Source organism: Chiloscyllium plagiosum, unplaced genomic scaffold (assembly GCF_037043375.1).
Source record: "Chiloscyllium plagiosum isolate Xiang-an unplaced genomic scaffold, Cpla_swu_hap1 HiC_scaffold_9, whole genome shotgun sequence".
Classification (NCBI taxonomy): domain Eukaryota; kingdom Metazoa; phylum Chordata; class Chondrichthyes; order Orectolobiformes; family Hemiscylliidae; genus Chiloscyllium; species Chiloscyllium plagiosum.
In genome coordinates this window covers 52,581,408-52,594,801 of record NW_028270147.1, presented here as the reverse complement: position 1 = coordinate 52,594,801, position 13,394 = coordinate 52,581,408, and the positions used below count along the sequence as shown (strand labels likewise).

Sequence of the window (13,394 nt, the reverse complement as noted above, 5' to 3'; positions counted from 1 at the left end):
CTGACTTTTGTTCATTAAAAGGTAATTTACATGTGATTGCATGTTTAGCTCCTTGATAAAAAAAGTGACGCGGGAATCTGTAGTTAATTTCATGTCTGCTAAATTACCCTGGCAAAAACGAGGATAATTTAGTTTGGGAGCTGAATGTTTAGAATTGTCAACAACACAATATATTTTGAGGTTAGCCATGAAATGAGTGGGATTTCATATTATTATTTAAGATATAATTTGAAAATAATTTATCATTGCTTGATATACAATTAACAAAAACACGTTTTCCGTTAATTAGGATAACTGTCCTGTATAAAAACAAAACTTAAATAATGCATTCGTGTGTCTGTAATAGTTCGGATAGATTTGATTCCCAGTTCGTCCAGCATTTCCACCCAAGTTTATTCCTATGTCTAATGAGTAGCGAAGATACTCATCACATCATATCTGATATCGCACCCCTTTGTTGAATTATACGTGCGCAGAAATGGTTAACTTCTTGTTTATACAAAATAATTTCACAAATTGCCTGCAACTTGAAATAACTAAATTGTTTAAATGTTAATTTCTATTGCTCACATTGAAACAGAAGACATTAAAGTCGCTCTTAGAAGAAATTGGTTAAATCTTTTAGGGTAAAATTATGCGTGGAATTGTAGCATTTATAGAAATCAGTTGTCGTAAATCGTGTATTTTAAGAATAAATAACGATGCAGGTGTCTGTGTGTAGTAAACAGACGTATGCGCTATAAACTGGGCTCGAATTTAATTCAACTGAAATATTCTTTTGAAGTCTAACCTTTGTTTAATTTTACGCATGTGACAAACTCACGGCAGAATATGATTCAGGCAGTTAGCACAACCGAGGGGTGGTTTAAAACTTTCATGGATTGCGAAATTGATTTATTCAAAGAAAGTTAAAAGTAAACTAGGTCGTCGAAACGTGCTAGTCTGTCCCAATAAAGCTGTGCAAAGTATCTTTCTTTAAAATTAACGCTGCAGAACAAGATAGAAAAGCGCACGTAAATATTGAATTTGCAATACTCCATGCTGGATAATTAGTGAAGTATCGAAGTTTAAAATCTTCATTCGCCGTCTTAAAACATACGGTCGAGAATCATTGCATAGTAATGAATAGGACCAATACTCTTTATCCAGAACGAAACTTTAAAACTTTTTAAAGCTGCGACTTAAACTCGGAAAACAAAGAAGTTTGTTTTTCAAGCAAAAAAACTTTCCCTTCTATTTTCGTGGCAACGATGTGGTTTTAAAACAAACCTCTTATTGATACTGTCTGGTTGAACTTTAATGCTCCCATGGTTATCGGCATCTGGGGCCGAATTATTATTTCCAAACCAGTGTGAAAATGTTGGTTGCCGATTAAACGTTTAAGTTGACGGTTCAGTCCTTCCCTTTAAGTATTCATATATATTTCTTTATTTGCGTCAGTAAATCGCCACTTAATTGTGAACACCTTCATTTCACTCACAATTGCCATGATTTATTTCAAAATCTAAATGAGAATTAATGGAAATTTGTGACTATTTATTGAACTCTCGACTCCATTTTAGCAAGAAATCCCTCGAATGCGCTCCTTACGGGTGCCGACAGAGTGAAAAGGGAGGAAAAGCACAGTAAAGAACTTTGTTTTAATAGAGTCTCCTTTTCAACCATTGCTTCAGAAAAGCAATAATTCTACTTCTAATGCCAAAATTTCGGGAGAAAAACAAAACATTACAACAGCAAAATGATTTAAAAAAACTACGCGGCGGAATGCACCATTGTAACTGGGGGAGGGTAATTCAACTCTCGCAACATTTTCCAAAATCAGGAAAATCACTTTTTACTTGTTGCTATTAGAGCCCTCTAGTTGTGGCATTGACCTGTGGGAACATCAGATCTGAGATCTTAATATAATAGTTTTGAAAAACAAAAATGCAAAGACTTTGTCTTTCTCACTCCCTGTTCTGGAATGTCCTCAAATCAATATCTCCAGCGCCAAATCGACAGGGACATTTCCGCAAGTGTCATGGATTCATACAATTAAGGAGAAAATTGTTGATTCCATGCGTTAGAGTGATTCAATGCTGTGTTTGTTGGGTTTTTTTACATAATGCCGGACAGATTTTGCATTGTGATCTATTTTAGTAAACGTCAGCTCGCTTTGTACGTGCTGTCGCAGCGTCTAGTTTTGTTGAGACTTTATTTTCCACTTTAACATTGCCTTGTTTGTAAAGAGTCGAAAAGCTTTCTTTTTCGCTGCAATCTCCTCGGTGTCAGAGATTATTTTAACGAAACATATCTGATTACGATTGATATGAAATTGCAGAAATAAGGAACAGTGAAATCCCTGAGAGCCATGTCTTCATAACAGCATAACGATGGTGGTGGATGTATGTTCCGAAGTTCTTCGGGCGTACTTGTGGGCTGCTGCTCTTGTTGATCTGCAGTGTATCTGCAGTGAGAACCTTTTTATTAAAAGACGCGAGGCAACAGATCAAATATATTCCTGAGTGTCGTAACTGTAACCGGCAAGAGGGGAAACCAAAAGTATGATTTTTATTTTTACACGTTTGACAAACCAGCTTTGAAACGTAAATAAAAATCTATGGAAAAATCAATAACATTTACCCGTGACGATTTAAGAAATGCAGCGATGAAAGCAAGTGTCTCAAGTATTACACTGCATTAGTCTTTTTTGTGTGCGTGTGCGGTACGTCCGTATGGTGTGCACAAAAACTGTATGTGCCTTCCTACATTTAATGCATAAACTGAGTCTGATTACAGTTTGGAAGATGATTGGTGTAATTAGTTTGTACAGGATGTTATATACTATGTGGTGTGCAGCTGAATGCAATAAATTAAGCTTAATTCCTGTGCCTATTATTTTTGGACTTGCTAATAATCCATGCAAATATATTCAACTTTTTGAAGTAAAACTGTATGTGAATTACAAAAAGCTGGCTCATCCAATGTTAAAATGCGTTAAAAGTTCACAAGCGTTCTTTACAGTTTAAAAAGTTATATTGTATATATTGTCCTAATATCATTTGCGTCGTACCCAAAAATACGTTCAATCGCACGGGGTTTTCAGTTCCCATGCGCCCTATACCATAAGCGCACGCATTTTATTGGTCAGACAACGTAGCATATGATCTGTTCATATATCCAGGCGGATAGTAACGTTTACAAGAAATGGCTGATCAAAAATAATTGATGTATTCCTGAGCAGGTTTGAAGCACGGTATATAATCAGCTTCTCAGACTTTTCTATGGCAATTTGCTGACAATCCACGACGGTGTCTAACAAAAGCAGAATTTCACATCTTAAGAGCCTACATTGTCATGTCAGAACAGAAATGACAACTTGTAATACACGTTAGAACAACAGCTTGTTAATTCAGTTGTCCAGCTACATTATTAAAATCTATGGGTTTTTTTCTGGTTCATTTACGGGGGCATGGACGCAGCTGACTAGGCCAATATATATTTATGATATATGATATATAATATCCCACATTTAATGAGATATAAGGATTCAAAATAAATTTTTTGATTAATCTAACATTTTAAAACATATCTTTTTAGTGATAATCTCAGTAGACATTTACAAATCAGTTGTATGCGTAAAAGCAAACGTGTCATCATTAATATGCACACGACTAAGATAAGACCTGTGTTCTGATGAAGAGTCACCGGACTCAAACGTTAAATCTGCTTTCTCCCACAGATGCTGCCCGCTCTGCTGAGTTTCGCCAGCAATTTGTTTTTGTTTCAGATCTCCAGCATCCGCAGTTCTTTGTTTTATATTAACATAAGGCCTGTTTAGCAGCGAATATATGTTAGCTAGTTAATACGAATATCATAATAAAAGACAAAGTTCTTTGAAAAATACGATCTTTATTCAATAATTTATTGATCACGACAGTTAAATTGTTGTTTAATAATTAGGTTTCCAAGGCAACGATGTTCACAGATAAAACTGGCAAAGTAAAAAGAAGATTATTTCAATTTTAAAAAACGTTCACTCTCTGAGCATCAATGTTTAAAAAAAAACCTAAACTTTTCTTCCTTTTCATTAGCAACTGTTGCTATTTTGATTACAGCAGTCTGGAGATAATTTTCTACATAAAAACCACTTCACAAGAATACGATGATCAGTAAGCGCTACTTATCTTTCTCGGCCTACATATCACACGGCATGTTTTTCAATGCAATGATAGCCATAAGTTTTTTTAAAATATGCATATGTATAATGCACTGATGTAGTATTTCTCTTTAAAACTAAATAAAATAGAAAAAAGACGAGGTCAACCGGATTAGGAGATGACTGGATTGAGAAATACACACATACTTTGCCCTTAACAAAGAAAACAATCGTCTTTCACATTTGCTTACCTAAACTTGCTACCGAGAGAGTAAAAAAATCACAGCCGATTACAAATGCCTTCTGCATATACATTTGACATGAGAGAAGCTTCAAACGGTGCAGCCTGTACGTATTAGTGCGACGATAGAACCCGAGCCCGGGAATGGAATCCCAGGCCAGACGCTCGCGCCACTCGCGTCTCCCGGGATTCTAGAAGCCGATTGGATGGACGTGCGGTCGCCTCTGTGCGTGGTTTCTATGCAAATGCCGATGCGGAAATAAACAGTGAGCGCTGCAACTCGATGTAATTTCTTAGGGCGCTCCACAAAAAGTGCTCTTTCGCCATCAACACTGAGCCAGGGAGCTGGGAGTGATCTTGGAAGGCTTTCAAAGGGGCTTCTTCTTTGGAAACAAAAAAAGCCTCAGACATCTTTCGCCGACTTTTTTTTGCAGTGGCTTTTGCATGGTTTCGCTTCCGGTTTGCAACGGTTCCCAGTTTATATATTAAAACCAAAAAAAGCAACAAAAAGGCGACAACAAATGAAGCTAAACGTCTGAACAATTTAAAGTTTCTCACGTACTCTTTACATGGCAATGGTACGTGATACATAATGAGCTTTTTAAAATTATGATTTTAAGAGATTATAAACTTGAATGCAAACTAAGATTTAGCAGGATATATTATATTTGAAATATATTTAATAATGTTGCAGGCTGGTTATTTGATAATAGGTTGGTTTTCTTTTAATTCACGCCTGTTCCAGTTTGTGTCCATGTGGAATATGTCAATTATTGCGCCAAGAATAAGCTGCTGCTGTGAGCTTGGAAAGCGCTGAGCTTGGCAAATTTCCCCCGTCGCTTGTCTCGTCCAAGAGGGGGGCAAAAAATAACGTTGCGTACTCACTCTGTCGAGACGTGTGACTTGGTCTCAAAATCTTTTCTTCGAACGGTCAGCCGAACTAGAGACGTGAACTTAACCCAGTGTGATAGGCAACCCTTTCTACCAATCGAAACCTCGATTGATATCCTCAACGCTGCACTGCGCCAATCAATATGTAGAAAGGCGAGGCTTCCGTCTTATGCTAGATGTAAGGCAGGTTGTTGCAAGGGTATCTTGGGAACTGTAGTTCAGATATGTACAGTATAGCTGGATTAATGAATATTTACGAAGAACGTGTAATGGGAGATTGTATATTAGTTGCATGACGTTTTGTGCGTGTTAAAATGTGTTAAGATATGTTTTCATTTGTGTGACAGAAACACTCTAAATGCCTTTTATATAAAGAGCTCATCCTTAAAAGTTGCGTTCAGTGTCTTGTAACTATAATTAGGCTAAACGAGGTGAGAGAACTTTTCATGGAATAAATAAATCGCACTATTCTTGAGACCACGAATTATGTTAAATACTAAGTCAGGATACTATTTAAAATTCAATCCAAAACCTAGGGGATATTGAACAATGATAAAAGCTAACGTTTTAATTTAATTATATATATAAGGTTTGCAATTATATACAATACACACACCATTAAACTATTTGACAGTATCCCTTCGAATAATCTCGCATGAATGTTGCTCATATATTAAGTGTTGGCAGGCCAGGATAGAAAACACCAAGAATTTATAGTGCGACCAAAGTAATACCGTACATGTCTCCCTCTGCATTCGAAGGAGGATGAGGGAATGGGACCGTAAAAATCTTTGAAATGTTTGGATGAGAACTGGTGCAATTTCTTTTAGATAACTTGATTTTATGAGATTCTAAATGAGTTATGACGCCCAAATCCGCGACCCATAGCCAGAGGGATTTCTGCAGCATATGAATTCAAGAATTAGAGGAATGTAGTCGTCGGAATGATTCATCCGTATAGTGAGTGGTGTAGTATTCTATAGTCTAATAGAACGATTCATCTGTTTTGCGTCGACGTGTATATGTTTTATATGACTGATTACACAAGCCTGCATATGATGATAATATCTCCTTATAAAGGAAGGCGCTGTGCCTTCACTGAAAAGAAACACTTTGTACATGCTGCTTACTGTGTTGCTGGTGAGCACATTTCATTTTACTGACCGTCCCAGTCTATACGTGATCTTAACATTAGAGAAATGCAGTTTGAAAAATATGCGGTGTAGTATCATTAGAATGAAATGACTTTTATTAGATACGGGAACCCCAAAGTACTTTGAAGATACATTACATGTGTTGACCTAACAAAAAAAACCTTCTGAATGGGTACTTTTAGAATCCCAGGATAAATCTAACCAATAGCCCGAGAGATATTGGACAAAATATAATGGTGATGTACAATTGCCTGATGTAAACTAATTCAGATGCCTTAAATGTACAATAAAAGTGTGCATGTGTTTAATTAGGAATTATTGAACAGACACAGAGGAATCTGTGTTGTTATTCAGTTAAATTGCTGATGCAGTGAAAAGTCGAAGAGTTAGCAAGCCTGGTTTTGGTTGCAACATGTTGGAAGATGTGGTCTTGTGCTGAGCTCCTAACCTTGTGTCGTACATTTTCATTCCTCCTGTATTTCAATTCTGGTTTCGCTTTGTACTTTCGGAACTGCGTTCCGTCTATTCGCTTTAACAGTCTCGACCATTTCATTAAGATGCTAAGGCCCTCAGTCTTCAACAGATCAACTACCTTGAGGCGAATTATTGTACGCTAAGTGCATGGGAAGAGAAGGGGTATTTCAGAAATCGTGCACATTTCTCGCGAAATACTTGTGGATAATTACGTGAGAAAATCTTAAAACTTAAATCTAAGTGTGCTGCTCGTTTCACTTTGTGGTATGAGCCATTGCTGGTCAATTACTCGAATAGAGGTGCGCAGTGCACAGGAGCAAAGACTACAAGACCCAGAGTGCGTTGCAGGAAGAGTACATGCGCGCTGGCAGGCCGGTCCTTCCCCATTCAGTGTGTTACATCTGGGTCACTAGCGCAGGCAGCAGAGAAAATGTCAAACAATGAGCGGCAGCAGCCGGGCGGAGGAGCCGTGGACGTGACATTCGTCTAGGTGACGCGATGTGGAAAAAAAAAACCCAATTCTCAGCCACATGATTCTTAGTTATGTATTACAATTTACTGTTGTTTAAAAAGGCGCCAAAGCTACAAATCGTCATCTTGCCTTATTTAAACAGACTTAACCGGGGTGAGGAAAGAATAGAAAAAAAATCCCAATTCACTTTCCCAACTAACTTTTGGTGCAGGGAAACCAATGTAATAAATGATTTGCTTTAAGGCAACAAAACACTCCATATTTATTTATCTCAAAGTTGCAGGCTGACTTTAATTTTTTTTTAAAAATTAACAAAATACATAAAATTCACAATTCCTTTTCTAGCTCGATAAGAGATCTAGGCACTTGGGGGTCTTTCTCACGTTCAAGTCCAAGTTGAGAGTAGGCATTCACGTTTATTTTTAGGCGCCGCTTGCTGCCAGAGTTTTGCTGCTGCATTTGCTCGGGGTGTTGACGCAGGGAGCTGGCTCGCTGCTGTAGGGAGGGTGAACAGAGATGGGAGGGGGTGAAAAACCCAGGGTGTTGTGTTTTGTTAAAATTCAGGAAGGTTCGATGGAGCTGCAGGCCGAGAACTGCGGCCGGGGAAGGGTGTAGTCTCCCATCGGGCGGAGGAAGGCTGGAGAGCGGGCTTCGCTTCACTGACAGCCAGCCCACAAGTGTGAATTTTTCCTCTCTCTCTCCTCTTCCTTCTCACATACAACCAGAGAGAGAGGGAGAGATCGCAGCTGTAAGAAAGCAAGCTGAGAACGGGCGGATATATATATATATATATATATATATATAAAAATAACAAATGCTAAAAGGTGGTGTGAGAGAGGGCGGGGAAGGTGTGTGAGTGAGTGAGACAGAGCGAGAGGAGCACTGCCTGGACTGTCAGAATGAGCCACGGAGAGTTGGGATGTAGACTATATACTAACTAAAGGCGGGGTTAAAGTTCAGGATGGAGAAGAGAGCTGGCTTCAGTTCGAGACTGAAATGTGAAAGCCGGCTTTTCCTCTCACCACCACCAGCACCGCCACAATAATGTACTCTCCGCTCTGTCTCACCCAGGTAGGATACAATTCTGCAACATTTGTATCCCTTTAGAGTCCGTCCTGCTTCTTTTTGATATATTAAACTTTTTTTTTCTCTTTTATTTAAATGCCTCCTGTCTCTCAGATCAGTGACTGGGTTCCGCGATCTGCCCCCACTGAGGCACATGGCTAATGGCGGATACGTATTAATATTTATTATTTTTCTGACTGCATTTTTTTTTGGAAACAGAAACAAATCTGGGGTAATGCCACACATTTTGCAAGAGCGGCTCTCCAAAGAGGTGCCGCGCGTACCTCGGGACATTTCGCAGGCAGGAAAGTGCTGCGATCGCTGCTTTTCTTGGGGGAGGCATAGTAGGGGGGGGGGGGGGGGGTTGGTGAATGAGTGTGTGTGTGGGGTGGGGATGGGGATGGAGATGGGGGTGGGGGTGAAGCAGGCGGTGGGGAATCACGCTTTTGTTGTGCCTCTAAGGTACACAGTTTACTCACAACAAGCGGTGCGCGCAAGTTTCGTGTTAATATCTTTCATAACAAAATCGCGCTGCTGCCTTCCACAGCGTACTGCACCTCCTTCCCAATCATCTTCGGCAAGTTAGGCGCTCGCTTTGCTGTTGTTTCCAACCCCCCTCCACACACCCCTAAACTGATTTTTCACAACATTTTGGAAGGCAGTGTGTTTGATTTTCTCTCTCTGTCTCTCTCTCTCTCTCTCTCGGGGCACTGTGATGCTGTCAGGTGTGAACTGTCCACGCGTCAAAGTGACTTTTTTTTTGTCCCTGGGAGGGCGAGTAGCTTGAACTTTAGGCAACAGTTCCCCGCCAGAGCGCCCGATCCGATGGGGTTGTGGGCATTGTGGTTTGGGACGGCATCGGCTTCCTTTCCCAGCTCCTCAATATTTTGATTTGTCTGCAACCCCCTCCCCCCCCCCCCCCCCCAACTCCACAGCAATGTCATTGCTTTCGCTAAGTTACCACCGTTCTGTTAGCGCCCGTAAAGCTTTCTACTTCGCTGTGCGATTTTGTTATTGCCTCGTCGCTACTTCAAGCATTATTGAAGAAGTCAGGGTTTTCCCCGTTGAAACGCTGTCTGCTCGAGTGCTGTGCTTCTTGTGTTTCCACTCAAGTTTCCAGAGCGGAATTTTGCTTCGAAATCCGCCTTCTTTCACATTCTATAGCGTGCGGGATAACTAACCCGTGTTGTTCAATCTATTCAGTTCAAAAGTCATCCCTTCCAGCGAAGTCAGAAATCGCTGGTTTTTAAATAGCATGTTGAAATTATTTCGGTAAAAACCTTATTTCCCACAGTATCACTGTAGAATTTTAATGAACATTTGGTTGTTAGTCTTACATTTAAAAAAAACATTCTTGCACGTGATTTAAACTTTTAAAAGCATTATGAACAATGACCAATCTTTGCAACGTTACTGTGAATCGACTTAAAGCATTTCTTTGTTTGGGTAAGGGGGCACCATGAACATCTTTATATAACCTTTTTTAACCTATTAAAGTATCTATACAAAAGATTCGTATCATGCCTTAGAGACATTTTTAACAGCAATATAAAGTATTTGCATCCATCTTGAATTAACTGTTGGTCTTTATATTCCTGAAGTTTGCCTTCCTTGTTCACCCAAAGGACAGAAACCACATTAAACTATTGTAATTCAGTATGAAGTAGAAAATTGGAAATGAGTCAATATTTCTAAAATGAAATACAAATTTAAGATAAATTCTACTGAATCTTAAGTAACCAATACATACAAAGCATTTGCAGCCGTTTATTGCATAAAAATCTCTAATTTCTAACCTTATATAGAATCATTACATTTCAGTGAAGGTTTTGGTTTTATGTCCTTTTATCTAATCGGGTAGTTAACTGCAAGTTTTATGGAGATCCTCAGTTTCAACCCTTTTCCCAAACTTACTGCGTTATTTTAATGACACACATTCACAAATCTGCTTTATAATGATCTTTTTTGGTAAAAAAAAATGAGGTGCTGTGTCTGAAGGAAAACAAAATTGTGTTTCAGTCTTTTAAATTAAGAAGTGATTAGTGTATATGTTATTGCATTGCACTGAAATGAACAGATTGATTGGTATTGAAATATCCGGTCAAAAAAACAGAGACTAGAATATGTAAGTCTGAATAAGTCAATTGTTTTAATTTAACATTACAAACTTCTTTAAATGGATTCTGTTTGCCGTTTCCCTTGCAGAACTAGTTAATTTTTTAAAACCATGCAAAATGATAGGAACTGCCTAGAATTACTTAAGAACACACTGGATTGTTATGATACATGAACAAAAAAAGTGAGAACATAACAAACACTGTATAGTGTTGAATGGGCAATTTGATTTTCAGCACTAGAGACAGTTGTTTGTAAACAATAAAGTTGTCCAATTATCAGTGTCGTCGTGGAAGTATGCATAGTTTTGACCACCTCAAAGAAAATTGCTGCTTATTCTGTTTGCTTCTTCATTATATATGGTATACATTAATTGGTGAGGCAGTGCCAAAGGAAGGACATGCATGCTGCACTGGAGTGCAGTGCTGAGGTTTAAATGAAAATAGACCCACAACAAAACCACAACTTCACTGATTGTCACTTAAGGAACTAAGTGGTTTGGCCTCCAAATGTTTAGAATATTTAGAAATTGGCTCAAACTTGGGGCCTACAATCTAATAATGCAAAGCCGAAATAGACTTTAATACTAAGAAAATACAGTTTATTTCTTGATTGTGTAATTCAGCAAAAGATCAGCTTGCTATAGTCTGCACCTCATAGGCCCCTGTAATTGAAACTAATTTCAGTTTACAAAACTTAATTTAACTGCTACAGGTGCTTAATATCCAAATCGTTTTGTGCCCATTTGAATTGTAGAAATTGGAATCACTGCAGCAATGTATATTAATAATGGCAGCTAAAATTCCGAGCCAATGCACTTCTCCGATTAAGTTGAACTTTTTTTGTTTTTTATGATCTGATTGTTTTATTTACAGCAGAAGTTAAGTTTCTTAATTCCATATTGAGATTGAGATGGAAAGCTGTCAGCGATGGGGAAGATTTAGGATTGACATTGGGCAAAAGTAGTTTAAAGCTTCTTTTCGGCATTAGCTCTGAGGTGGAGCAGGAAAACTGTACATTGGCTGATTTCCAACATAAAGTCGATGCAAGAATCTATGAAACTGGTCGACTTCTGACTGGATTAAAACATAAATGTACATTTCCAAAAACTGCCTAATAAATTACAAAGCTCCTTGCTCTGAATGCTAAATTCTTATCATCATCTACACCGTTAATTTTCTGAGGTTAATCAGACACTATATATTTTTTTAAGTTGTTGTTAAGGTTTTCTTTTTATTTAGTTAATGTTTTACTTTACTCCTCACACTGCAAGTGAGTTTATAGGTCTGAATTCTGTTGCAGTAACAACTTAAGAGATCAGATCTGAACTTGTGGCATCTGGAGGCCACAGCAAAGGACACCAATGTGGTGACATAGTATCACCACACTGGCATCCCTTGTTCCATGCATTCATGCAGCCAAGGTCAAACACTGACTCGAGGTTTTAATCCATAGCTCAACTATATCCATATTCACTCCATAAACACACACTGTCAGGAATGAGTCTTTGTCTTGGGATGAATTCTAGAGTTTGCAATTCATGCCATATTTAGGATAGTCATTTTAGTGTGGAATTGAATTAATCTGAATTCACGATATCAGTAGAGATTTGTGTCTTTATGCTACTTTATTATACTTTGACCGAGTTAAATCATATGGTAGTGGTTAACTTAAAGAATCTTTCAATGAAAGGTTTAGAGTGAAGCAAAAAAGAAATGGCTACTTAACTCTTTTATTTAAATTTTGAAAACAAGTTGTTAAAATTATTTTAAATTTTACACAGGAAAAAAATGGATTATCCAGTCCTTTGTCTTCCCAACCTTTGAGATGCTATAGAAACAAGCATATATATGTTTAGGGTAGACAGTTAATAAATTTGAGCTTCATTATTTGTTTTGGCAGTTTGAAAATCTCCTTTACAGGACAGATTGTTACCTACGTGTAGATGATTGTAGTAAAGGAATTCAGTTAAGCTTGAAGAATTACAGGCCAGATGTCGTGTGGCTGGAGAAAGGTTGGTAAATGAAAATTCACTTTAATCTAAAAATCCTCTAAATGTTCCCACCAATGCAACATTTTTTTCATTAATTTATTTCATTAAAGAAAATCCCTTCCAGCCTGTACAGCTATGGCATCGTTCATACAATGGAAATGCACAACCTTATTCAGTAGAGATAATGCAAAATATACACCTTCCAAAAAAAATTCTGCTGAACAATCAAACATTGTGTGTTTTTCATTGTAAAAGTTTTGCTATCTTATTTTATTTAAAAGAAAAACAATTTATGCAACATTTAGTTTAAACAAGAGGAAAAAGACAGATGGTAGTTGTGCTGAAAATGTTTTCCCGTTTCTTTTGTAGCTTTTTACGTATAATTACGCCATTTTAAATTTAGTTGTTTATTAACATCCTTGGTTTTGACCATTTAATTGTACAAGTAAAACAACATGTTATGTGATATTTTAAACACTTTAAGTATTTAACCATATGCAAAAAACTTGGGCTACCTGCTTTGTTTTTATTTGTATGGAATTACTGCGTAGTTGCATATCAGTTTGCCAGAGTCACTGTAATATTATTGATTAAAAATTTGATTTCAATGGTTTATCGTGATCACAGTTGCTTGTCTATATTTACAGTATTTACTTATGTATATATTGGTATTGGTACTTGAGTGGGGGGTGGGGTGATAGTGGTGAGTGGGATGTTGTAGTGATGGAATGGGGATGGGTGGGTGGGTGGGATGTGTTTTATCATGTTACTGAATAAGGATTACAAACAAACTACTTATTAATAAAGTATTTTGTACTTCCTATTTGGCATCACCAAGCTGGAACTCCAAA

At 37.8% G+C, this 13,394-nt stretch overlaps 1 protein-coding gene across 11 annotated transcripts in view; it reads left to right on the top strand.

Annotated features, from left to right (window-relative positions):
- The window catches only part of nfia (nuclear factor I/A), a 732,109-nt gene that overhangs the window by 238,010 nt on the left and 480,705 nt on the right, over positions 1-13,394 (top strand). The window contains exon 1 of one of the 11 annotated variants that reach the window (XM_043699267.2): positions 4,727-4,957. The exons of 5 other annotated variants lie outside the window; for them this stretch is intronic. In XM_043699267.2, coding sequence (XP_043555202.1) covers positions 4,949-4,957 — 9 coding nt within the window. In that variant the 5' untranslated portion in view covers positions 4,727-4,948. Of the gene's footprint in view, positions 1-4,726; positions 4,958-7,951; positions 8,442-12,467; positions 12,565-13,394 lie in introns of those variants that run through there. 5 more of the 11 variants (XM_043699274.2, XM_043699270.2, XM_043699271.2 and 2 more) reach the window with 5 other exon arrangements.